The 27,136-nt window shown below is 42.7% G+C and overlaps 3 protein-coding genes across 3 annotated transcripts; 1 reads left to right on the top strand and 2 right to left on the bottom strand.

Moving 5' to 3' along the window:
• The first annotated feature begins 758 nt into the window (after nucleotides 1–758).
• Nucleotides 759–8,877, top strand: LOC117372135 (lysine-specific demethylase RSBN1L-like). Its single transcript, XM_033967888.2, has 8 exons — nucleotides 759–1,283; nucleotides 1,507–1,623; nucleotides 2,317–2,978; nucleotides 5,368–5,505; nucleotides 5,655–5,797; nucleotides 5,904–6,071; nucleotides 6,241–6,352; nucleotides 6,441–8,877. Exons 1-8 carry the CDS (start codon nucleotides 797–799, stop codon nucleotides 7,986–7,988), a joined length of 3,375 nt encoding a protein of 1,124 aa, XP_033823779.1. The 5' UTR covers nucleotides 759–796; the 3' UTR covers nucleotides 7,989–8,877.
• Nucleotides 8,878–9,569: 692 nt separating this feature from the next.
• LOC117372275 (transmembrane protein 60-like) lies at nucleotides 9,570–10,379 on the bottom strand. The gene has a single exon (XM_033968058.2). It carries the CDS (start codon nucleotides 10,281–10,283, stop codon nucleotides 9,879–9,881), a length of 405 nt encoding a protein of 134 aa, XP_033823949.1. The 5' UTR covers nucleotides 10,284–10,379; the 3' UTR covers nucleotides 9,570–9,878.
• A 3,805-nt stretch (nucleotides 10,380–14,184) lies between these two features.
• prr5a (proline rich 5a (renal)) lies at nucleotides 14,185–25,750 on the bottom strand. The gene is made up of 11 exons (XM_033968570.2): nucleotides 25,448–25,750; nucleotides 24,298–24,428; nucleotides 22,309–22,434; nucleotides 20,593–20,673; nucleotides 20,110–20,158; nucleotides 19,230–19,287; nucleotides 19,067–19,158; nucleotides 18,161–18,301; nucleotides 17,022–17,157; nucleotides 15,981–16,256; nucleotides 14,185–15,326 (listed from the first exon to the last, which is right to left on the bottom strand). The coding sequence occupies exons 2-11, from the start codon at nucleotides 24,426–24,428 to the stop codon at nucleotides 15,037–15,039; spliced, it is 1,380 nt and encodes a 459-aa protein (XP_033824461.1). The 5' UTR covers nucleotides 25,448–25,750; the 3' UTR covers nucleotides 14,185–15,036.
• Between the last annotated feature and the right edge of the window lie 1,386 nt (nucleotides 25,751–27,136).

Here is a 27,136-nt window from a genome sequence, read left to right as displayed (position 1 = left end):
GACTAGTACGCGGTGTTCAGTAGTAGAGCTGACGTTACTGCAGCCTAGGCTCTGGCTCTGTAGTATCAGTAGTAGAGCTGACGTTACTGCAGCCTAGGCTCTGGCTCTGTAGTATCAGTAGTAGAGCTGACGTTACTGCAGCCTAGGCTCTGGCTCTGTAGTATCAGTAGTAGAGCTGACGTTACTGCAGCCTAGGCTCTGGCTCTGTAGTATCAGTAGTAGAGCTGACGTTACTGCAGCCTAGGCTCTGGCTCTGTAGTATCAGTAGTAGAGCTGACGTTACTGCAGCCTAGGCTCTGGCTCTGTAGTATCAGTAGTAGAGCTGACGTTACTGCAGCCTAGGCTCTGGCTCTGTAGTATCAGTAGTAGAGTTGACGTTACTGCACTCTAGGCTCTGGCTCTGTAGTATATGTAGTAGAGTTGACGTTACTGCAGCCTAGGCTCTGTAGTATCAGTAGTAGAGCTGACGTTACTGCAGCCTAGGCTCTGGCTCTGTAGTATCAGTAGTAGAGTTGATGTTACTGCAGCCTAGGCTCTGGCTCTGTAGTATCTGTAGTAGAGTTGACGTTACTGCAGCCTAGACTCTGGCTCTGTAGTATCTGTAGTAGTGTTGATGTTACTGCAGTCTAGGCTCTGGCGCTGTAGTCGGGCCATTTGTAAGTTTGCTGGAGCCACAAGCGCGCCCCTCCCCCTTGCGCAGCACAGGACGCACGAGACGCACGTTTGCTTAAGCCCCGCCCCGGTCTCTCTCTCACGCACCAGTTACGTCTGACCGTAAAAAATAGAAACTTCCAAGATGGCCGAGTCCGTGGACTCCATGCATTTCGCAGCAAACAGCAAAACAAATTCCCCTAAACCCCTTATACCTAAACGGTCACCTGAGAGCAGACCGCAGTCTTCCAACGAAAATTACCCCCCACCACCAAAGAAGATCCGACTGGAGGAGAGGGCCCCGAAGCACAGCAAACTAAACGGAGAGGTGTGCGCAGGGGAAAAACACAACGGGAAGCAGAGTTGTGGGAGCCCAGCGAAATGGAGTTTCGGCCCGGCCAAGGCGAGCCACTCCGCCGCCTCACTGCCTGGGACTCCCGCGCGGAAAATCTTCAAAATAAGCAACTTCCTCGCGTCGCCACACAAAGTGAAGAAGTCAAAGGAGAAGCGACACAAGGAAAAGGAGAAAAGCAGCGAAGCGCGGCGGAGTCCTGGCGCTGCTGTGGAGAAAGTGAGCCCCGCTAGCTGCCATACAAAGACGGAGAACGGAGACGTGAAGGCGCTCCAGAGAGGTAAGGGCACCCACACCACCACTGCTCTGGGTTATTACGCACTTGTACATTAAACATGCAACTAAACCAACACAGAAAAGCTATTTAATGAATTACTACACATTTGAGCTGTCCATTAGGCCGCAATGTTTATTAGGCCCAGATAGTCATGTTGCACGTGGAAATGTTTCTGCTTACTTTAGTATTGGCATTTGTCCTAACAGACTTTTGTTTTTAATTCCAGATGACCATGTTAAAGAAGAGAGGAAAAAGGAAAAACGCAAGGAGTGGAAAAATCACAAATTGCCATCTGTTCATGACATGGGGAGAGAAAACGGAGAAGTTGTGTCTCCTTTGAAGGGTAGGACATAACATGCAGCATTCACACACCATCACAGACTACGATAGATACGCTTGTTTTTAGTCATTTTTTTTAGGTTACTTTAATGGCAATAATTGATTAAGTATAAATTTCAGATTCACATACTAGCTATTTAAAACTACTGTGAAAAATTGGTCAGTATGTATGAGTTAATAAAGAAGGTAATGCACCGTTACCTTTGCACACTATGTATTACTAGGAAGTGATATTGTACAATGAAACAGTGAACACTACATGCAATGTGTTTCTATGTACATTTTCTGGTGGAGGGTCTGGCACCTGCCTGACTCCATGCAGGTATTATTGCATTGTCTGGAATGTTTCACAGTATGGCATTAACCACCAACTTGCCCATCTCCATGAAGACAAGCAGGTGATGTCACTTGGCCAAATTACAGGTCTGATCTGTGGAGTGGCAACCCTGCTCACAGTAAGAATGCATTATTTTAAACAATAAAAAGGTTAATGCTGTACTATGGAATATTCCAGGCAAAGCAATAACTTCTCCATGGAGACGAGCAGGTGGAAGTCTCCCATCCAGAAAAGTTGGCCTTGAAATTGCATTATGTAGTAATAATTAACACTCCTATAACTGTTCTTCTTCTGGGCTACTCAATAAAAATATGTTGTAGAGTAGAACAGTGTTTTATATAATCTGTTTTTGTTTGACAGAGTCCAAGGAGAAATCCAAATCCGGATCAGAGGAGGACCTGCTGAAGAAACTGAAAAAGAAGAAGAAAAAGAAACACAAAGACGGTGAGCGGCCCAAGGATAGACACAACCGCCCCAAGATGTACCACCGCTCCTGCCAGACTGTGTGCTCCGGCGTGTCCCTGTCCCTGCCCGACTTCCTCAGCAAAATGAACGGCAACAGCAGCAGCAGCACTTTCCTGACCTCCACTTCCCCCCCAGCGCTGCACCAGGACACAAACTGCTCCTCTGTCCCCTCTCCTGCTGTGGACCGCCCGGGCTATTGCTCTCCCCTACACTGCACCCCCTCTCCAGGCTTGCCAGGGCTGGAGTTCGGGCGCCTCATCCACGTGGAGCAGCAGGCCAATGGAGGAGCGTCAGTGGTCCATGCATACAGCGATCAGCTCTCTGGTTTATCAGCTGCGGAGATGGAGCGGTTTGCAGAGGAGTTTGTGGCCCTCTCCTTCAGCGAGGACCAAGCCCACGCTGCATGCTTCGTGATGGGGATTATCCACGGAGCAGCGGCGTACCTCCCAGACTTCCTTGAATATTTCTCCTATAATTTTCCCAACTCGCCAGTGAAGATGGAGGTCCTGGGGAAGAAAGATATAGAAACGACAACCATGGCCAACTTCCACACCCAGGTAAGATTTTTACAGCATCAATAGAATAGGATTAAATTACACTGCTGCTTTCTCACCAGCGCAACTGTGCTTCGTTACATTATGTGGGTTTGCCTTTTAATGTCAAATGATTAATGACAGTTGAGTATATTGTAGTTCCAGCTAGATTGCCATATTAAACACAATACCTCTTACCATTAGAGGTGTTAAGACTGTTGCATAACACCAGCCTTCCCTCTCAGTTCTTAGAATGCCAATGTAATTTTTTACACAATTCATTTTATAACAGGTTCAAAATATGCTACAAGATGTAAAGAAGGAATAGGTATGCATTAATAAAGTACTTAGAATTGTAAAGAATTCAAAATTGTAAACGTTTGTAAAGCAAATGCTGCTGTGCTATATGTTGTCTTTGTTATTCTTGGTGTTGGTGGTTGTTAAATTTGTGTACAAATCTACATTATTAACGGTAGCTAGCCAGCAACATGACATTCAAAAGTTGGAACATCACCCCCTCACTCATTTTTAACTTGTAATAGGGCTATGTTTAGTCATAATGGGCAAAGCTTTAGATTATCTTTTTATAGCTTCTACTATAAAAAGGCTGTTTAGTACATGTGCTTTGGACATTGAGCTCATCTGACCACAGCTTTGAGCCCGTATTTCTGTGAATTCTCTGAATTTTAGCTGGAAAATCTACATTCTCCAAACATTTGTTATTGATACATTATGTACCACGACTCAGCTAATCTTAAAAATTTTAGCAGGACCAATGTAGTTTATGTAAAGTGGTAATCCTGTTTACAGCACTTCCTTTCACCTGAAAGAAGAAATAATAGAAATGATAAAATCCAAATTTTAATTGGTTTGAATCATTTTGCAATTTGAGTGGTCTGGTAGCATCATGTGTTCATCTGCTCCTTTCAGAAGACAGATGGACATTTCATCACTGTGTTCTCCAGAGTTAAACGAAGACTCACTGCCAGTTTGATTTTTATTTAGAAACAGTTGGTCTGAATCAGGTTCATAATTGTCTGGAGATGTTTACAGGCTTGAAGTGAAGTTTGCACAGGGCACGGTGAATCAGCCCAGTTTTCTGGATCTCAGTGACTGTCTAAACCACTCTACATTTTTACTCTGAGGAAACTATAGAGTGGTTTATCAGTAAACTATTTCATAATTATGATGCTTTTACCTTTTAGCCTGTCCCAAAGTTTGCCGGTCATTTCTAACATAATAGCTGTTTTTAATTAATACACTGATCTACCTTCTGCTGGCAGTAGATTAAAAAAGACCTTTATGCAACTGGTTTGATGATTATTACACCAAAAGGACTTTCCACCCCTACTATGCTAGCTGTACACCGAGCTTACCAAATACACTATTCTTCCGTACTCAGTGGACTAGCAAGAGCAGTTGTGGCTGTGTGTTGTGAACTCTTTGACGTCAAGTTTTTTGTCTGACCTATTATTTTAAACTCAATGTCACTTGTGTCAGACCTCAAACTGTATGAAGAGTTGTAACGAGTCATTTAGTTTAAATTCTCAAACAAATACAACAAATTGCAATCGGGAATATCTACACTAAGGCTTATTGGTTTTTGAAAAATTGAATTTCAGGGTTGGAAATTATATTTGTCTTTTGTTTTAAAATCCAGATCTAGTTCAAACAGTCTTTTTAGGCCATTTTCACACATTTGTGGCTCTGTGGACCGACCCCAGTAGACTCTAGATTTAGTTGTTTACTTTACTTTTGGGTCGGTCCCCCCCCCCCCCCACACACACACACCCACACACACACACACAGCTTAACTGGACCGAGTCCCGTGAAAGCGCTTCCCCTATAGGCTGTGGTGTTTTCTTTTGCTGTGGCTAAATACACCATGAGGACCTTACGCGCTGGTGACCGAGGAGAAAAAGGTTTCTGAACGATACACAGACAGACTCAAGCTCACCTGCGCAGACTGAGGCAGGAGGAGGCTGTCACTAATATTAAGTTGATTCAAATGGCCTCGTCAGAGGAGTGTATCAGCAGCTGTGCAGCGTCCATTCATATAAATATATCATCTGAGTTCTTTTTTGCCCAATTCCAAGCACTTTTACTGTCACAGCGGACTGCGTAGGTCGGCCTGAGGTTGGCCACATTCACACTGCACTTGCCCCACTCCAGCGTGCGGGTGGAGCCGATCATAGACCCCCTGTTTCAAACGCTCTCGGACTGGCTGTTTACTGCGGTTTAGAATGGTGCACACCGCTTTTGGAGTGAATGCTAAACTATAAGGAACCACTTAATTTGATTGCTAATAATACAAGACTAGTCTGCACATAAAGTAATATATCTGTATTACTGTTAGTCAAGTTAGCACAATGTGATGATGGCATGAAGTCTAATGCAAACTGTGTGACTGCAGGTGAAGCGCACTTACTCCCAGGGCACATACCGCGCCGGAGCCATGCGGCAGGTCAGCCTAGTGGGAGCCGTGGATGAGGAGGTGGGAGACTACTTTCCAGAGTTCGTCAACATGTTGGAGCAGTCTCCTTTCCTTGTGGTAAGTGCATGAAGTGGTATGTTTTACGAGTGCACAAGTGAAACCTCCCATATATATATATATATATATATATATATATATATATATATATATATATATATATATATATATATATATATATTATAAAATTTGCCCCCACATTTGTGCAGCGCACTCTTCCATGGGGGACGTTCTCCAGTCTTCGGCTCCAGAGCCCCACAGAAAGCGACGATGGCCCCATAATGTGGGTCCGGCCTGGGGAACAGATGATTCCAATGGCCGACATGCCGAAGTCGCCCTTCAAACGAAAAAGGTGAGTTTCTGTACAGCAGATAAATGTTGTTCATATGTTGGCCACACTTCTTTCTCTCTCTCCAGCGCGCTGCAGATAGTCCCTGACTGTGACAAATGTGTTTCAGGTCCACCAATGAGATAAAGAACCTGCAGTATCTGCCCAGAGCCAGTGAGCCCCGGGAGATGCTGTTTGAGGACCGGACGCGGGCCCATGCTGACCACATCGGGCAGGGCTTTGACAGGCAAACCACTGCTGCTGTGGGCGTGCTCAAGGCTGTGCGTTGTGGAGAGGGGTGAGTGCATTCACTAAACTGTCCTTAAAATCTGCAGAAAGAAACCAGTTATGTGAGACTTTCTAGTCCCTGTAGAGGCGAGAATATTCCCTTTGGTTCTAAATAATCTGTCCCTTTGTACTATTCTGTGTTTGGTGTAAGAGGAGTAAACTATTGTTTGGTTTTACAGCAGCGACACTCCTGCTCGGATCACCAAAGACGTAGTGTGTTTCCACGCCGCTGATTTCCCAGATGTGGTCATGAGGCTGCAGCTAGACCTCCATGAACCCCCACTGTCCCAGGTGAGTTCTACTCTACCTGTTTTAGAAAATATGAGTAATTTCTGTTTATGGCTTTACAAGTTTACTGTTGTTGTTGTTGCATCCGCAGTGTGTCCAGTGGATCGATGACGCCAAGCTGAACCAGCTCAGGAGAGAGGGAATCCGATACGCCCGAATTCAGCTGTACCACGACGACATCTACTTCATCCCCAGAGGAGTGGTCCACCAGTTCAAAACTGTGTCCGCTGTGTGCAGCCTGGCCTGGCACATCCGGCTCCAACTCTACCACCCCCAGGAAAAGAAGGAGGAGGCCAAAGAGGATAAAGAGGAGAAGTGCGAGCCGAGAGAACTGTCCCAAATCAAAGAGGAGTATGAGGAGGAGCAGCCAGTGTCAGACGAGAAGGAAGGTCTGACTACTGTACACATGGAGATGACAGAAGAGCAGCCTCTACTTTCACAAGTGTCAGAGCTTGTTATTAAAAAGGAAGAGAAGGAAGCAGACATAATGGACCCTTCCACAATAACACCTGTTGTCACTGTAAAGGAGGAAATTAATAAAGATATTGTCCAACCCACAGTAACAGAGCCCAAAACAGAGCCAGAGGAAGCCCTGTATCCCACAGTGCACATGGACTGTGACAAGACTGGAGAGGTGCATAATGACGTACCATTGAAATCAGATCAATCAGTTAAAAAGGAGAGTGAGGCGGTAGAGGAGAGGCAGCAAAAGATGAGTGTGCCAGTGCTAAAAGAGAAAAGTAAAGACAGTACAAACAGCACTTACAGCACGCACAAAAAGGACAAGGAGAAATCAAAGGGGCGAGACGACAAGGACAGGCCCCGTGAAAAAGACAAGAAAGACAGGAATAAAGAGAAGGATCGGGACAAACGAGATCGAGACAAAGAGAAGGAGCGAGAGAGGCTTAGGGAAGGAAAGAGTGAAGCAGGGTCACTGGCAAATAACAAGAAGAAAGAGCATGAGGACAGAGACAGGCCCAGAGAAAGTGGCAAAAGTTACTCCTCCGAGAAGAGCTCCAAAGAGGTTCACATCAAGAGAGAGAAAGAGCACGACAAAGAGCGAAGCAGCTCCCAGATGCTCCACTCCCGGCCTGACAGAGAGGACGCACATGGCCACAAACACAAGTTTTCACACGGAAAAAAGGAGAAGAGTGCTCACCGCGAGAGCAAAGACAGCAGCTCCACCACTCCTCACAGTTCCCAAACCAAGTCAGCCAGAGAGGAGGGCAAATCCAGCACTCCCAAAGCCTGCAGTAATCAGTTTAAGAAGGAAAAGGAGATGAGTAAAGATGAAAGGAAACACCCCAGCTCTAGTTCTGCTCCATCAGAACACAAAGCCCCACGGACACTGGTCACCTTTGACCTCTTTAAGCCCATGGCAGCGCATATGTCAGCCCCCTCTTTTACAGACTGTCGGCCTAAGAGCCACCACCACAGTGAATCTCGATGCACTTTGTCCAAGCCTGGCTCTGACAGCAGGACTGTGGTGGCCTCAAAAGGACCTAAAGTAAAGGACTCTGCCTCTGTGCAGGGCAAACCTACTGTGTCCATACAGGACACTCGGACTTCACAGCACTCGCTCAAATCTCCCCTCAAAACACACCCGCCATCTCACACACAGAAAGATTTCTTATTATGAATGTCCACGTCTCCTCTTCTTTTGACTGTAACTTACGACGAGGCTCTGTTAAACTGTTTGGGACTGCATCCATTTGTTCATAGTAACAAGTCCAGTTTCTTTACTAATACATTTCAACTCAGCTATTTAAAAAGAGGATGCATATTCCAAGTATTTTAGCGTTGCCTAAGAATGTAAGCTAAGTAGCTCACTTCACGTTTGTTAGCGAATGTACGTAGGCTCTATAGAAATGTTATGTGACATGTGTCAGTGCCTGCCACTACTTAGCTTCGCTCTTAAAGCACCTATTTTAGGTACAGGACAAGTCAATCTGAAAACGGCCATCTTTGCTTTATGTCCAAAAGGCTCCAGTTGAATCTTGTCATGAGTGACTACCATGCTACGTTAGACCATGGGTTTTTACTTTAACACTAAAAGCAGTTGTTTTCAGATTGGACTGTTCACTCACAGGGCTGTAAATGATACTGTATCTACCAAAACTGTACAGTATAGATGTTATTAGCACCAATGTGAGAAATGTATACAGAAATTGCATATATTTTTTGTAAGACAAGTTTTATTTTACATAGAACTTATTTATATCATTTACTGTCTGATTTTATTTTAAACCAATGTATGTGATTTTTTTTGTTGTAAATACATTTTATTTCCTAAGACAAGACTTGGTAGTGTGAATACAATGTTTTTTTTATATATAAATGTGCAGCCTCAGATTACTTCTGATATGTTAAAGTAAATCATATATGAATCCTTAGGTTATCAAGTTTCCAAGTATTTTAATGCTACAACATGACCTGAAATGAGAGGGAAAAAAACACCACCACCAAACCTAATGCCTCAAATAATGCCTTGGATTTTTTAGTGTCTTCCAAATACTCAAAGCGCTTTACATAATCTTATTATTCACTCCACACGCATTTGCTGGGATGTTACCACTGTAGCCACAGCTGCCTTAAGGCTGACTTACGGAAAGTGGCTGCCAGAATGTCCCAGTGACCTTTTCATTCACTACTGATGATTCACTCACAACACACTCCAACACATTCATTCAAAATAGGAGTGGATGGGTGCTGTGCCAAAATACGATCATGATTTAGATTTTATCTAACTGATTTTAATCAATGTTGTTCATATCTGCCACTAAAGCCTGCTGCTTCTCATATTTCACAATTCACTGTGATTTTATTTTATTTTTATCTAAAAAAGATCAGATCACAATTACATTTTTCATCAATATTGCTCAGGCCTAATAATGGTAATACACCCTCAATCTAGTCCCCAATACTTGCATTGGGTTCTATACTTGAGCAGGATGGGAGGCCAAAATTATTCTTGGAGTAGAATTTTCCTTTTAACGGTCAAAATGTAACAGTTTTGACCTGGTTTATAGTCAATAATACTGGATCCATTCCTATGAAACAAAAGAGGCATTATGCAAAAATCGTATAAAATGCTGCTTTAAAGACGAGGCACAATTATTGTCAGTTGAAAGGACTTTATGCCACAAGATTATCATGGCAAAGTATAAGGTTCAAATTATGAAGATTTTCTTTGAATTTAGGTATTTCTTTCAAAAACACAGAATATCCCATTTCCCAGTTTTTATTTCACTGTCAGTGCCATCCACCTGAAATTATTACATTAAATTGTAGATGTTGTGAGCCTACTAGAACCAAAATATGTGCCAATAAAGACCTTTAATACTTAAATAGAGTGACTCCACCACTGTCAGATTGTCCTTAAAATCGTGAAGATTCCTATGACCATCACCATCATGTGTAACATTTGTGATCCTGCAACATGTTGGAGTCTATGTCTTCTTAGTATAAGATGCATGAAACGTAAGTCTTTCCATAGTATGGCAAGTGGGACAGTTTGTATTAACCTTGCTCAGTCTCTCCTGAAGTGGAAAACACTATGTCCTAGCTCCACCAGCGCCCCTCCCAGCAGCACCCAGAGCGGTACACACACCACGCTGACCCACATGTCTGTCAGCCTCTCCAGTCTGCAGCACAGAAACAGACAAAATGCCAGCTTCAACAGCAGAGCCATCAGGTACCACAACCTCCGCACCAGGCTCTGCTCGCCCTCCCGCGGCTCAAAGTCTGCCTTGCACCGCCCCGCCATCTTTACTACCAGCATGAGGATGAGGACAGTGTCAAAAATCCACACAGGGAGGAAGATCAGAAACCAGTTCCAGTCGATTTTGGAGTCCAGTTTTAGTACCAACATGATGAGGAACATGAGAGCAAAGATCCAGGAAAGGAGGACGCGCTGGGCCAATGACATCTTCATCTACAAATAGGGCACACTGCCAGGTTCACCTACACCAGGAGAAGGAGGGGGGTGAGGGTTACAACTGGAGCAGTGGGCAAAGCAGGGTAAGACCAAATGATCTGAAAACACAATAGGACACAGTGAATAGAAATCAATTACAGATGCAGTATATTCATTCAATGTAAACAAATGTATTGTCCACCGGAAATGGTAAAAGTGGGAATTTTAGCATTGATCAGCTATTGAGTTAAGGAAAAACAAAGCAAAACCTGAATGAGTTATATTTAAAAAGTAAAAAAATAAAACTCAAAACATTCGATCAAATAAGCAAGATGGTATAAAGAACATACAAGCAAAAATATGGCTCTACTTGATATAATATTTTTTTTTTTTTTTACTACCAACTAAAAAGTGATACATCACCACCGGGGGCAACAATTCTAGTAAAACAACTTATGGTGCTACGGTTTACAGCTAAATAACATTAGCGAAGTTAAACAAACCCCAAGTCTGTCTTACCAGCTACGATCGTTCTCACAAGATCTCAGTTCACAACCGAGCTCGAAAAACACATATCGTCATTATTAATCAAAGAATATCAGTGTCTAAGAAGGATCCATGCCCATACTTGACTTGTTTTGCACTTAGCACTAGCATTAGCATTAACCACTTCGCAGTTTCCGTTCAATGTAGTTGCGTTCTTTCAAAATAAAAGCTTTTTATGTTGTCAAAATAAAATGCTAATTGCTCATAGACTGTCTACACGCTCGCTTTACACAACTTACAGTTTACTAAGTGCATGCTCTAGTCTTCTCTAACAACAGAGACAACAATAATTATAATTAATAAGAGTCCATCCATCCATCCATCCATTTTCTTCCGCTTATCCGGGGCCGGGTCGCGGGGGCAGCAGTCTAAGCAGGGACTCCCAGACTTCCCTCACCCCGGACACGTCCTCCAGCTCCTCCGGTGGGACCCCAAGGCGTTCCCAGGCCAGCCGAGAGACATAGTCCCTCCAGCGTGTCCTGGGTCTTCCCCGGGGCCTCCTCCCGGTGGGACATGCCCAGAACACCTCCCTAGGGAGGCGTCCAGGAGGCATCCTGAGCAGATGCCCGAGCCACCTCAGCTGGTTCCTCTCAACGTGTAGGAGCAGCGGCTCTACTCCGAGCTCCTCCCGTGTGACCGAGCTCCTCACCCTATCCCTAAGGGTGCGCCCGGCCACTCTGCGGAGGAAGCCCATTTCAGCCGCTTGTATCCGCGATCTTGTCCTTTCGGTCATTACCCAAAGCTCATGACCATAGGTGAGGGTAGGAACGTAGATTGACCGGTAAATCGAGAGCTTCGCCTTCCGGCTCAGCTCCTTCTTTACCACAACGGACCGATACAGCGACCGCATCACTGCAGACGCTGCACCGATCCGCCTGTCAATCTCACGCTCCATCCTTCCCTCACTCGTGAACAAGACCCCGAGATACTTGAACTCCTCCACTTGGGGCAGAGACTCACCACCCACCCGGAGGGAGCAAACCACCTTTTTCCGGTCGAGAACCATGGCCTCGGATTTGGAGGAGCTGATTCTCATCCCAGCCGCTTCACACTCGGCTGCAAACCGCCCCAGTGCCTGCTGCAGGTCCTGGCTCGAAGAAGCCATCAGGACAACATCATCTGCAAACAGCAGAGATGAAATCCTGTGGTTCCCAAACCAGGCCCCCTCCGGCCCCTGACTGCGCCTAGAAATTCTGTCCATAAATATAATGAACAGAACCGGTGACAAAGGGCAGCCCTGGCGGAGTCCAACATGCACTGGGAACAGGTCTGACTTACTGCCGGCAATGCGAACACAGCTCCTGCTCCGGTCATACAGGGACCGGACAGCCCTTAGCAAAGAGCCCCGGACCCCATACTCCCAGAGCACCCCCCAAAGGACACCACGAGGGACACGGTCGAATGCCTTCTCCAGATCCACAAAACACATGTGGACTGGTTGGGCATACTCCCATGAGCCCTCGAGGACCCGATGGAGAGTATAGAGCTGGTCCAGTGTTCCACGACCAGGACGAAAACCACACTGCTCTTCCTGAATCCGAGGTTCGACTATCGGTCGGATTCTCCTCTCCAGCACCCTGGAATAGACCTTACCGGGAAGGCTGAGGAGTGTGATTCCCCTGTAATTGGAACACACCCTCCGGTCCCCCTTTTTATACAGAGGGACCACCACCCCGGTCTGCCATTCCACAGGTACTGTCCCCGACCGCCACGCGATGTTGCAGAGACGTGTCAGCCAAGACAGTCCCACAACATCCAGAGACTTGAGGTACTCAGGACGGATCTCATCCACCCCCGGAGCCTTGCCACCGAGGAGCTTGCCAACCACCTCAGTGACTTCAGCCAGGGTGATGGACGAGTCCGCCTCTGGGTCCCCAGTTTCTGCTTCCTCCTCGGAAGACGTGACAGTGGGATTGAGGAGATCCTCAAAGTATTCCTTCCACCGCCCGACAACATCCCCAGTCGAGGTCAGCAGCTCTCCACCCGCACTGTAAACAGTGTTGGTGAAGCACTGCTTTCCCCTCCTGAGGCGTCGGACGGTTTGCCAGAATCTCTTTGAGGCCGTCCGATAGTCCTCCTCCATGGCCTCCCCGAACTCCTCCCAACCCCGAGTTTTTGCCTCTGTGACTGCCCGAGCCGCGGCACGCTTGGCCTGCCGGTACTCATCAGCTGCCTCAGGAGTCCCACGAGCCAACAAGGCTCGATAGGACTCCTTCTTCAGCTTGACGGCATCCCTTACTTCCGGTGTCCACCACCGGGTTCGGGGATTGCCGCCGCGACAAGCACCACAGACCTTACGACCACAGCTACGAGCAGCCGCATCAACAATAGAGGTGGAGAACATGGCCCACTCGGAGTCCATGTCTCCAACCTCCCCCGGGATCAGGGAGAAGCTCTCCCGGAGGCGGGAGTTGAAGACCCCCCTGACAGAGGGCTCCGCCAGACGTTCCCAGCAGACCCTCACAATACGCTTGGGTCTGCCAGGTCTGTCCGGCTTCCTCCTCCGCCAGCGGATCCAACTCACCACCAGGTGGTGATCAGTTGACAGCTCAGCCCCTCTCTTCACCCGAGTGTCCAAGACACGCGGTCGGAGGTCAGATGACACGACAACAAAGTCGATCATCGACCTCCGACCTAGAGTGTCCTGGTGCCATGTGCACCGATGGACACCCTTGTGCTCGAACATGGTGTTTGTTATGGACAAGCTGTGACTAGCACAGAAGTCCAATAACAAAACACCGCTCGGGTTCAGATCGGGGAGGCCGTTCCTCCCAATCACGCCCCTCCAAGTGTCACTGTCGTTACCCACATGGGCGTTGAAGTCCCCCAGGAGAACAACGGAGTCCCCGGTTGGTGCACTGTCTAGTACCCCTCCCAGGGACTCCAAGAAGGCCGGGTACTCTGCACTGCTGTTTGGCCCGTAGGCTGACACAACAGTGAGAGACCTGTCCCCGACCCGAAGGCGCAGGGACGCGACCCTCTCGTTCACCGGAGTGAACCCCAACACGCAGTGGCTGAGCTGTGGGGCAATGAGCAAGCCCACACCAGCTCGCCGCCGCTCCCCGCGGGCAACGCCAGAGAAATGGAGAGTCCAACCCCTCTCAAGAAGATGGGTTCCAGAGCCCAAGCTGTGCGTGGAGGTGAGGCCGACTATATCTAGCCGGTAACGCTCAACCTCCCGCACAAGCTCAGGCTCCTTCCCCCCCAGCGAGGTGACATTCCATGTCCCCAGAGCTAGTCTCCATGTCCGGATATCCGGTCGTCGAGGTCCCCGCCTTCGACTGCTACCCGGATCTCTCCGCACCCGCCCCTCATGGCTCCTTAATAAGAGTTGCTCAACAAATATGACTAAAGCGTAAAGACTACACAAATGCACTGTTTTTACTGGGCAAGTTTAATACAAAGTACAACTCAGTAGACATAGATTGTCAAAAAAGTAATGTACAAAACACTTGAGGTAAAACATCATTTAAAAAGATTATCTTAAAAAGCCCTTATTAAAAGTGTTTTTAGTTGAAAGCTCACGTTACACCATTTAATTCTAAAAACAAAAACAGAAAACGATGCACATTTATTTACATTATAGTGGTGATGCAAAATACAGTGTGTGACACAACATTCAGTCAAATCATTCTTGTCATACAAATATAAACAAGGTCTCATACAAAGCTTGCACAATACTAGTGAGAGCAAATGTGGTCACTTAGCAGTTATCTCTAAATATAAGCTTTTGCATTAAGACCCCCTAAGAGCGCTGGCAATAAAAAAACAAACATTTTATCTGGCGTTTTACAAAAGTGAAAATCAAGTATAAATAAATAATTTGAAAACATTTTGTGGTTAAGAATACATGACATTTTGCTGTTGTCTTTATAAGCAATTGTTTTAATGTAAACATGCTGTTGTGTGAAAACTTTATATTCAAGATTTTATTTTTTAAGTTAAGTTTTGTGTTGTATGAAATAGTATATTCAACTCAAATAGCAAACCACATTACCACAGTACGAATGGAGTTTCAAATTCTTCTTACTGATGTTTCAACTGTTTTATTTGATCTACAAAGTTTTCACACATCAGAGAATGCACTTGAAACTCCTGTAGACTTCTTGTACTACTGAAAAAATAAAACGTACCAACTAGGCAGAGTGCAGCGGTAAACATCTCTGATGATGTCTGTATTATTATAGAATACACACTGGGATTAGTTTCCTTAAGGCAATCACAGCTACACAATGCTCTGCCTGCTCTCACGGCCGTATCCAAGCGCCTCTGAGGTGTGAGGAGGGAAGTCTATAAAGATCCCATCAGAGTCCGAGTCGGCAGATTCCAGCACTGGTCCAATAATGGTCTCGGGGCTGGAGGACTCGCTGGGTGGGGTGGAGGATGCACCCTTGCTCAGGTCAGTCATTGTTGTAGTGGCCTCAGTGCCATGGAGGGGCCCTGAGGAGTGGAGAGGAAGGATTGAGGAAGATGAGAGAGGGAGGGCCAAAGAGCTGGATCCTGCTTGTACAAGTCCTGCAAAGAAGAGGAACACATAGGCAAGGATTACACTCAGATTGGTTACATTTACTTCATTCACTTATTTATTTAAGGTAACTGTATGTAACCTGGGCTCTCACTGTCCTAAAAAGGCACTACAATCACAACTGAACCTGGGTAGCCCGTGCTTTAACTTGCATTTAGAAGATAAATACAAATTTTTCTCATTCTCAGTATATGGACAGGCCATGCCTCATATGAAACCTCAGAACCTCCAGAATTCACTCACTGAACTGCAGAGGCTAATTGGCTGCAAGTGCTGGGGTTTAGGTAGTGAGATTTCAGATCAGAGAGAGTATTTTTTAGATTTATTTCCAAGTGGTTTTAGTTGGAGGATCTGGTAAACCAAATGAGAATCTCATGTGAGGCCCATTCTGCTTTTAGATTGGATAATCATCCTGAGAACCAAAACTCCATGGACATGGCTATCACGTCCAATGTTTTTGTAACTTAGAATAAATTAACATAACATGAGTTGTCTGTGGAAGCAATGTTTGAGTAAAATTATACAAATTCTGTATACCTTAAGTGTTTCTACATTTTGTCACACAGTCCGTTTTAAGAACTAAAAACTTAAATGAAAATTCTACTCCACACACCCCACTAAGCATATTGGAGATTGTGTCATACCATTGAACTGGGGGCCCACACACAGCCTGTTGGAGGAGCAGGACAGTTCAGATCCTGGGGCCCGTTCGGCATACGCTAGACCTTGTTCCTCCATGCAGGATATGATCTCACAGGCAGAGTGGCGCCGGATCCCTCCACTGCCTGCAGAACTGGCATCTGGGTCGTACTCAGCCACTGGGGTTAGGAGCAGGGGAATGTTGTAGCTTTTTGAGCGCACCACCGGGTTCTTGGACAGCTGATCTGCAGACTTGGCCAGGCCCCATGGTAACCGCTTCTCTGAAGATAGATTACAGTAGTGAATGAAGTATGAAGTGTTTGTTGATGACTGGACAGAGATATTGCTTGCTCAGACAAATAATACTTAGAAAAGACATCAAAATGAATGCACTAAAAAGTCATATGTTTTTCAAATTGTTGGCAGTTCAGTTTATGTTGTAGCGTTTTCCATTTACTCTCTGTTTCAATTCTTCCAGGCTTGGGAAAATCCTAAGAAATCCTCCCCACAGCAGCACAGACTCATTCTTTGTGTATACTCAATAATAATTGGCTCAAAGTAGAGTTGTAATCAGGACTGTTTTCATTCTCCTTTTAAACAAATGATGATGATGATGATGATGATGATGATGAAACAGGCTGAAGTTGAAGAATAAGCTCCGCCTTAGCAATAGACCACTTCATCAGTTCAGTAGACCATTTTCTCTTAAAGATGCACAATGTCATTTTTCTGGTAGAGGCATCTACTTGTCTCCATGGATTTGTTATGGAAGTATGGATGGTATTCAATGACAGGTGCGCTTACTGTACCACTCCACACATCTGACCTGGTAGTGTCACAGGCTTGTCTCCATGGATTTAGGTAAGTTTAATGCCATATTGTGGAGTAATGACATCTCCATGGAGACATGCAGAAAAGGTACATAGTTCAGCTTTAAGATTTCTAGATTGATGTTGGCTATGATTGATACAAGGACGTTGCATAACGAGTGCACCTTGTGAGAGCCCCTTTGTTCTCCCTGTGTAAAATGATAGCGTCCCTCTTACCTAAAACGCAGCAGTTGGCTTCTACACCATCTCCGGAATACAGGCCATGTGTGCCAAGGAAGGGCGACACCACCATCTGAACCAGGGACTCCAGCCTCAGGTATTCCTCACTGATACCGCGAGACTCATGCACCCCCTGGCAAAAGAATGCAAGTGTGCAATCAACACTGAGTTCACTTAAAATCCCATTAAATCTAAACTGAAATACGTAAACAAGTAATGCAGTATTAGTAGTTTCACTAACGTGAAGCTGTCATGCTCTCAGATTGGGTTAAAAGCAGTAGCAATAGAAGTTGGGAGCAGGAAAGAATTCTATGATATAATTCATCTGTGTGTCCAGTTGGATAATGTCTTGGTATGGTTTTGGCTTGTGTTTTCTGATATATAAAACAATGTATTACAATGTACCTCAACGCAAAATATTTCCACACAAAAAATGAATGAATTGCCTCCTTGTTTCCATGGAGATAGTCAAGTTTAATACCATACTGTCAAACATTCCAGGTATAGCAATAACATCTAATTTAGATTTTTCAAAAACGCATTGCAATTACGCTTAGACTTGCGATGTGTGTTTTAATAACAGGATTTTGTCCAATGTTCATATTTTAAATGCTAACAAATTTTTTATGAACTGACAAACTAATACAAGGATTGCATATACTTGAACATGTTTGTGTCAATCTGATGTGCAGGGTTAGCAGTTTTAGGCAATAGAAGAGTGTGTGTGTGTGTGTGTGTGTGGGTGTGTGTGTGTGTGGGGGTGTGTGTGTATATATATATATATATATATATATATATATATATATATATATATATATATATATATATATATATATATATATATATATATATATATATATATATATATATATATATATATATATATAAGATCTGATATTTTGATGTTTGTGGAAGAAATGATGGTACTTCAAAAACTGCAGGCTTTGCTATTTGCTAATTGTTGATTAATCTTGCAGCCATATTACATAGTGCACCATTAAGACTCTTTCTGTTAAAGTTTTTGTTTTTACAAAATGAAGTCTAAGTCTAAGAGTACACTCCACAGTGATGCAACCTTGTATCATATCCTGCAACAATCACCCACCTCCACTTTGCAGTACATGACATGGCCTGACCTGTAGAATGAGCAGCATCTGAGTGACCGAGGGGGGCACCCGAGCGCGGGGTCTGGACAGAGCCTCCTCCAGCTTCACACTCAGGACTATGGTGTTCCTAAAGTGCAGCAGTGCCAACTGTCGGACCGATGGCTCTTTACCCTGACAAACACAATGCAATCAAGAGGGGAAAAAAAACAAAAGGTAGGTCATGAATATTGCTACTTCAAAATAGCATCACTTTAAGAACAGTGAGGAGGGTTGTCAGAAAATTGGTACCCAGATAGTGTCAAAACTATATTTGAGTGGGCATCAATACTGAAAAATAATAGCATTGGACAAATTTGGACCCTTATTGAACTGTTCTTAAAATGGTCTTGTATATCACAATACAAATATTTCAAACTCGATTTCGATGCTAAAGAATGTACTCGATACTCAATATGGATTTTGAAACCTAAATAATAATTTTAAAAAACTCTCTTTTAGATAGTATTGTAATTTTCTTATACCATATGGTCTTAGACTAGTTTTGATAAAACTCACAATGAAACTATTCAGGAAAGGTCAAATTTTATCCAGTAACTTTTTTTCAGTGATACTTGCTCAAATGAATATTTAATTTTGATGCTAGTTTTAGTATAGATTAGTACCTGATTTTCACTACTTTTGATATCCCTAACCAGACCTACTATAAGAGACCACATCTTAATGTTATTGAGACTAATGTTACATAATTTTGTCCTTTTCCCTGGTATCAAAAATCGTTTTTGTCACTAGTATGAGTAGGACTAAATGTATCCAAAACATTGCTCAGGTACAAATAAAAATCAAATATAAGTAACTAACTACTATTACTAACCATTACTGTATTAAAATTAAAGTGCACAGGTATTGTGTGAAGTTACTGTTGACAAGGATTTGTACCTGCACTGGGTGAAAGATGGCCTGAAGCATAGATAGAACATCACAGAAGAAAAAATCCCATGTTTCTGCCAGGGAATCCAGCAACTTTTGACCTAAACAGAAAAATGTTGTACTAAATAGTTTAAAACAGCCTCAAGTTCAATTTATGAATAATGTTTTGCACCTTCATAGAATCGTATCTTGTCTCGAAGGATGACCATGCCTTTTGTTAGCAACTGATTCTGCAAAAGAAAATCCCAGTTTTAGAAAATTACATTTACTGTGTTAATGGCAGCCTATTTGTTATATTAACAAATTTTGACTGTTATTTATAGACTCGGAATCGGTTTCTCCAACATGTTACAACAGTTACTAAATGGTATACTCCAATGTCAAACTATTTAATAGAGGAATGTATAATTGATTTCAAGGTGTGTGGTAGAAATGTTAGTATTCTGTGTTGTTTTTCCGTTGTCCAATATACAATGCAAAAAGTGTTAAAAGCCACACTAGTCTTGGTCAAATCCTTTAGTCTCACAGGAAGGCTATAGGCAACTTTGTGTTTACCATTTACATGTCTGCAGTTTTATTTCACATGTCTATTGTTTAATCATTCTTATCTCTCCTCATATGCTAATGTAAAGGGGAGACCTCTCTGAGCTAAGAAGGTCAAATGCCAGACTGACCTGAATGTAAATTGCACTTGGGGAAGGGCTCGGATCTCAGTATTTAAGTATATTTACCCCATTGCTCTGGGCCACTGCAACAGAAACTCTGTCTGTCAGTAGTGGGACAGTTTGTTTAATGATACAAACGTAATAAACCAACAGTCTTCTTGTATACTCTGGTATTATTTTACAGATAATTTCCATGACACGTGTCAAAGTGAAAAACATGTTTTTTTGATAACACATTTTTTAAGATGCACTGGATTATGGGCTGTGTACCTGCTTTTTAACCCCAAGCCTCTGCAAAAAATATACTTTTCTTTTTTTTTATTTTTAATTTTATATGACCAACAGTTTCGTTTGAAAAAGAATTAAAAGTTCTTACTACAGACTTACCTGTAAATATTCAGTGAAGAATGATCCCAACTCAGTCTTCAAGAGATGCCTGCCACATAAACAATACAGATGTTGTAAACAGCATTAATCACATCACATCCGACTCAACACAACTGTGCGTGAATGAGCCTTTGATTTTTTCACTGCATTTGGTTATTAATGGGACAGCAGCACAATAGACTGGAAACAATCTCTTTGACAACACCTGCTTTGTTTCCTGCGTAGTAAAAAAAACTGTTAGCTTCCTTGTTTCTGTGAACATGTGGTCAAAGATGTGGGCTGCTTTAGTGAGATAATGTGATATCTGCCCTAACCAAGCACATGACCGCCCAGGCTTACATGGAAAACTATAAACAAACAAACCCATTCATTAAAAGACGTTCAGGCAGGATACATGTGAGGTAACTAGACTAGAATAGATACAAATAACATCAGGCTGAGTTTTGAATGTCTTTCTCAATAGATTAATTTTGAGACACTCACCGGACGCCTTCGTTCAGGGCATAGAGTTCGTTATCAGCCAGGCCTTTTTTCTGGAAGACGGCGATTACAGCGTTGTGAATGCTGCAAAACAAAACATACAAAATCATTAAGTAACATTATCAGTGGTGGGTAATACAATGCATATATATAATGCATTTACTAAAGTAATTTTTTTAATAAATTGTAGTTTTCATTGTACTTTTCTAGCGCACTTTTACTCCTACTTGAGTAATATTTTCAATGAAGTAACACTGCTCTTACATGAGTAAAAGTTTTGGTTACTCTTCTCACTGTGAGTAAGGCTAAAGTGACAAAAGCTTTATGTTGACACTATAAAATGATTTGAACATTTGTGTGTCTGAATATGTTTCAAAATACTAGATTTTGTCCTTCAAATTACACTAACAAATTATAAATCAGATCTACTAAACTAAACTAAAGTGACGTATAAATGATTTTAATTTTAATAATGCACTATTTAACTTTTCTGGTTCCTTTTTCTGATTTCTTCCCCATTTGTCTCCATGGAGATGTTATTGTGTTGCCTCGAATGTTCCACAGTAAGGCATTTACATGTACTTATATATAGCCTAAGAATTCTTCAATTGGTGTTTATGTTGTTTTAAAAAATCCTTAAAAAAAAACATGCATTCTTGCTGTGAGCAGGGTTACTTCTCCAGAAAGGTAACTTGACTTAGTGGCATCACCTGGCTTGTTTCCATGGAGATACAGACATTAAATGCCATACTGTGGAACATTCCAGGCAAAGTAATAACATGTCACTGAAGACAAGCAGACATTCAACCTCAAAAGTCTGACAGTATAGCTTTAATGTTCCAGTGTTCATAATTATATGCCTTTAGTATGTGTTTTATTGTCTCAAATTTGTGCGCAGTTCTTTGGCCAATAATGTTAATATAATAAGTTATAAAAAAGTTTTGGATTTTTATATATACCAACCATCCATAAAACTCACACATATACATTTATGTCCAGTAATCACTAATAAATTGTAATATGAAAATGATTAGTATATATAAATAATCATCTTTTTGGACTAGTTTATTTACTTATACTTTGCTTACTTATTATTACAAGACCTACATAGTTGTTTGTTCTAGTTATTTTATCTCAAGTAGCTATTTCTTTGTTTTCTCCAGTGCAAAGTGCCCACCAACCTACTTCAGCTATATGCCGCAGCAGAACCAGCTGCTATGATACATTACTTTACGTTATTTGTGACATGTCCAAAATATTGTGGAGATACACTTGCAAAATACTATAAAAGTAAACAAAAGAGCTGTGGAAAATTGGGTTATTCCAGTGTAGTGTGTCTAGTTAGCATCTTAAAATTCCCATTGGTTTAACACTAGGGTAACTAAAATGTCTATGAGATGTGACGACACAATCTCGACAAACTTTTCAAACCAAGTATAACCTAAGAAAATATTTACCCTTCCAAATAATACTGGATCTAAACCAGGTTTAAAAACAGGATATGGTTGGTCTAAATTAGGGCTAAACCAGGTCTAAAATAAGTCTAGAAATTTCGATACTAGTTATTAACAAAGACTAACACAATGGAGGACCAAAATGTGGATTAAACTGACTCTACATTCAGCAAATATTTGAAATGCAAAGGAATCTCCCTGCCACTTGAAGTACTCCACAGTTTGAGAACCACTGCTCTATACATTTTGGCTGGTTTGTAAGTACCTGTTCCATGTGGCATTGGCTCCGGCCCGTTTCTGCTTCTCCCCTCTGTCCTCGGGTGAACTCTTCTCACTCTTCCCCAGCTCGCTCAGACTGGGAGAGCTCATCAACTTAAGCCGATGGAGGGTCCTCATGGTGGAACGAGACAAGACACAAAGAATATACTTAGACGTGGATCAGGGAGGCAGAAACCAGGTCAGGCGGTGAGCTGCAGCATGAATGGGATGGGAGGAGATGACTGCAGGGGACGGAGGAGTGGAAAGCCATTGAAAAACATGCACAGTGACAGTAAAAAAGTGGTCTGAGGCGGACGACAAGTAGGACGGAAAACTACATGGGTACAGAGGGCAGCATGTTGAGAGTGGAGGGAGTGGGAGGGGCCAAACAGAGAAGCGGCCGGCCCCCATAGAACTGTGATCTATGGAGAAACAATGGCACATGCTCTGATGGGGGCTCGCTCCTGTACAATAGAAGGCATTGATGCAGGAGAAGAATATTTATGCAGGGTCCAGATGCCAGTTGAAGTGCCGCCTAAGCACACCGCCGAGTATGTCAATGTGTGTGTGTGTGTGTCTGTGTGTGTGCATTTGCGTGTGTGAGGAGGAAGTCTGACAGCTTATTCACCACAACAACAAGGGTAGGAAGCTTTGGCAGAATGTGTGACAATGAAGAGAGTTCCTGCTTCTCTTGTCGATGTCACTGTGATTAGTTTGTATAAAGATCAGAAATAATTTCCCCTTTTCCCCTTTTTGATTTAGAAAACTGTTTTTCTTTTTTCATTTTTGGCCATGGATTACCACAATATGATGTAAGCCTTAGGGATGTAGCAATACAAAGTATTGGCGAGTATTTGTAGGTCCACCCAGGTTACCATACATGTTCTGTAGAATAGTACATTCTAGTCCATAATTCTTTGCTATTTACACCATTTCACAGCAGCTACCATGGTGGAAATTGCTGTGATCCAATTCCTCCCCAAAGGAGTCAGATATGAACACTCAATGATCATGACTGCACTAAATGTTTTTGGGAATGAAACAAATTGAAACAAAAAGATTTACACTACAGTGAATCTTCCCACTATATCTAGCTATCAGTGATTATGGTCCCATGTTGAAACACTGATGATACAATATTTGGATAATAGATCCCACATAAAAATCCATGCACCAGACTGGCGTAAGTTGTTTGCATCAAGGTTAAGCAATAACTAAGGCATTTTTTGCTCTGCTGCACTTTCCCTGTATTTTTCCTGTGTCATCACCAATACGTAAACACTATAAGCTGCAACTGCAATTTAATTAGTAATCAATATACAATTTTGCTTAACAGAAACCTGTCCGACATCCAATCGCAAATCCAACTTTAGACTCAGACTACACTCCTTTGAGAAACATCAACAACATTAGTGTATTAAAAATAGAGATAGAACAGCCGGAGTCTAAACAATCGGCATCGGCCATGAAAAAACCCATCCTGGTGAATTTCTAGTTAAAAATATGAATAGTCCTTGATGTGACTTTGTTTTATTATTGGAATTGTTTCTCTTAACTAATAATATGTGTTCATAAGCTCTGGAAATTTCACTGCATGATGTCACAAGATACTTGTGAATGCATAATTATCATTTTCCCTACTTGATAAGTGATTTACATCCATACATCCATAAATAATACAATACGACTGATGTACAAAAATTCAGTAAGCATGTGTAGAAGCTGCTTTCATTTTCGCTAAAAGGGGAATGAATTCAACCACAACTGACGCCCACATCCCCACTTTTACACACACAAACATGCTAGAGACAATCTCACAGGTCAATCATGTATCCCTCTGGAGATAATTATCGTTAGGTCAACATGAACTGAAAGCGATGCTCGATAGTTAATTAAATCTTTGGGGACCAGGGATGGTGATGGGATAAATCCTAATGTGTATTTCATGATGCAGGAAGATGTCAGTCACTTCCATGCACTATCTGATGCAGCTTACCTGCGGATTGGGTGATCGGTGCCTCCGTCCAGGTCCGGACTGGGGGGAGGAGCAGAAAATGTGCTGAAATTGAGGGACAGAGGCCTGGGGGATGTCCGCGAGGCATGTCTCCTCCGAAGTCCATCAAGCATCTGCACATAAGAAGAACAAGAATGTATGAATAAATAATAGTACATTTATATGGAATTCCAGTGATATGTACAGAGATTTATAAGATATTGATCGGAATACTACATAGAAATAATGACCTGTAATAGGACTAATATTATAAATTGGACAGCAGGCAGGTCCAAATGACCTGTACTAACTATTTGTAACCATGTTCTTTGCTGCTTATGGTAACTCTTGGTTTTGTTTCCGTTATTACAACACAACCTCTTTTGAAACACTCCTCTGTAACCTTAACTACAGTTCCATAAATACGGATTAACTGAGACAAACCACTGCCTATTGTCTTTCTAACAGTCACGTAGTCATGATGTTGTAATATGGTATTAAACTAACACCATGCGTTTGGGTGACTCCCCATAGAAACCTACTGTACACACATCATAATAAAGCACCATCGCCTGGCCAGGGGGGTGAACAGCAGTCTGGGATGCCACTGCTCAGACAAAGACACGCCAGGCTCTCACATGTCACCCCTAAGTATTCACATCGTGTGGGTATGTGCATGTCTACAGGGAATGCGTAAAGTTGACTTCCATAGCTCCCATGTTGCCCACAAACACGCGCAGACAACACGCAGAGTGCTAGACGAGCCATGCCACACCAGTCTGGGCATTCTTCTCCACCCCACCCCCTCCTCCTTCCAGTCTTCTTTTGGGGGCTCTTACAGTCACATCGATTTCACTTAATTCTTGAATTGATAAACGCCCTTGACGCCAGCTCCTATTGGCTTTGGTCGAAACAGCAGGCAGCGGTGCGTATCCTAGGTAGAATGTGCAAGGAGCCGTGCGTACGTGGAGCTTCCCTGTTTTTTCATCTACCTGTGGGAACGCCAGAATGAGCACAAGTAGGCTAACGTGGCACAACCGTGGTGCCCATCCAGAGCCGACCTGTAGAGGCTAAAATTGGCACCACGATGGCCCAAAAGTTGCCTGTATCCTGCGCCTTAATATCGCCCGCCCACTGTATCCCGTATACCCACCGTGCCGTGTGCTATCGAGTTCCTTCGGGACTGAAACGCTCATGTATCACGAATGGAAAGTGTTTGGTATCCAGCGGTTCATCAGATCACAGGGGCACTGGTCTTCTATTCTTCGCCGGCTGAAGAGCGCAGTCTCCCGGGTCTCAGGAGCACGAGGGTCCGGTGGGCGCAGTGGTAGTGGGATTCATTCATGAAGCACGCACAGGGAAGGCACGGCTCGCTCGCCCTGTGCCTCGACGTAGCTTCGCACCGCTCGCTGCCTCGTTGCTCGCCCCCGCTTTGTTTTGACGAGAAGCAAAGGACCTGGGCTCGTGCAAGTGGCTGTGAGCGAGACGTGCACGCGCATAGTGTTATAGACGTGTATTTGTAGAGGATGCTCTTGAGGAGGTTGGCTCCCTCCCAGTGTTTTTAGTTGTGTCCCCCTGGGCTTTTGGGCATGAGTTTACCTCAAGTAGTCAACTGTATCATTCATGAGTCTTTAAAACATTTGTAGAGCCTTAGCAACAATGGGCCTAAGGAAAATGTGCCTGGAAGTCAATAAAAAGAATGTCTAAGAAAGAATCAATGGAAATGACCTATATTCAACATCAAGCCTGATAGTGATCCATATTTAGGATACTTTTCAGGCCTTTAGGTCTACACAGCCAAATTTTAAGATACAGTGTCATAGCCTATTTTTTCATAATGGTAAATATATATATATATATATATATATATATATATATATATATATATATATATATATATATATATATATATATATATATATATATATATATATATATATATATATATATATATATATATATATATATATATATATATATATATATATATATATATATATATATATATATATATATATATATATATATATATATATATATATATATATATATATATATATATATAAGTCACTGAGGCTGAGTTAAGGTATTCCTGCAGTTGCATAAAAAAAATTAAAAAAAAGTGTTTGTTTATGTAGGAGGATCCATAGGTGTAAAGTGTCCAGTGCTGACCCCACATTAACACAGTGGGAGTCTTGCCATCTGTCACACTCAGACACTGGCATAATCTGCCCCATGAAGGCCAAACAACAGACCCTAAGACAGGCAGATATGACCCAACACCAAACATTTAGTCTATATTATAGTGTATTTAACCAGTTTAATTCATGTTTTAATCTTACCTTAGCCCTTAGACCTGCCTTAGCGTTTTGTCCTATTTTGGAATTGCTTTGGTCTGTACCCTGGTACTAGAAAGACAAGACCTATTTCTCATGGTGGCAGATTGCTTGTTATGAATATTCTGAGTATAGCCTATGTTTTGTGAACTGCATATTGGGTGCATATTGTTGCTGCAACAGAATGAAGATTCAATAGCCTAGTAATAACCATTTAAAGAAAAATTGTTAGTCCTGCGTACATAATATTACAAAATATTATGTTCCATTTAGACTACATTTGCAAAATTACCTCAAAAAAACAAAAAAACAAAAAAAAAACAAAAAACAAAAAAACGGATACAAGACTTCATGAAAATAACCCCACAACAGCAGTCATTCCTATCAACAGCCATTAGCCAATCAGAGGCCGATTCAATGGGTTTATGGTGCGTTGGATGTCATAACGAAATTTTTTTATTTTACGCATCGCAACACGAACCTAATCTTGAATTGTTTGACACAGA

The sequence above is a fragment of the Periophthalmus magnuspinnatus genome, chromosome 6 (genome assembly GCF_009829125.3).
Source record: "Periophthalmus magnuspinnatus isolate fPerMag1 chromosome 6, fPerMag1.2.pri, whole genome shotgun sequence".
Lineage (NCBI taxonomy): Eukaryota > Metazoa > Chordata > Actinopteri > Gobiiformes > Gobiidae > Periophthalmus > Periophthalmus magnuspinnatus.
This window is presented reverse-complemented; position numbering and strand designations above follow the sequence as displayed.

What these genes read in the sequence shown, in the direction of transcription:
- LOC117372135 (XM_033967888.2), top strand. Translation starts at nt 797, where the DNA reads ATGGCCGAGTCCGTGGACTCCATGCATTTCGCAGCAAACAGCAAAACA. An exon ending in CGTGAAGGCGCTCCAGAGAG is followed by an intron (nt 1,284 to 1,506) that starts GTAAGGGCACCC and finishes TTTTAATTCCAG; the next exon opens with ATGACCATGTTAAAGAAGAG. An exon ending in TCGCCCTTCAAACGAAAAAG is followed by an intron (nt 5,798 to 5,903) that starts GTGAGTTTCTGT and finishes AATGTGTTTCAG; the next exon opens with GTCCACCAATGAGATAAAGA.
- LOC117372275 (XM_033968058.2), bottom strand. Translation starts at nt 10,283, where the DNA reads ATGAAGATGTCATTGGCCCAGCGCGTCCTCCTTTCCTGGATCTTTGCT.
- prr5a (XM_033968570.2), bottom strand. Translation starts at nt 24,428, where the DNA reads ATGCTTGATGGACTTCGGAGGAGACATGCCTCGCGGACATCCCCCAGG. An exon ending in GCCCTGAACGAAGGCGTCCG is followed by an intron (nt 20,159 to 20,592) that starts GTGAGTGTCTCA and finishes TTTATGTGGCAG; the next exon opens with GCATCTCTTGAAGACTGAGT. An exon ending in CCATCTTTCACCCAGTGCAG is followed by an intron (nt 18,302 to 19,066) that starts GTACAAATCCTT and finishes TGTGTTTGTCAG; the next exon opens with GGTAAAGAGCCATCGGTCCG.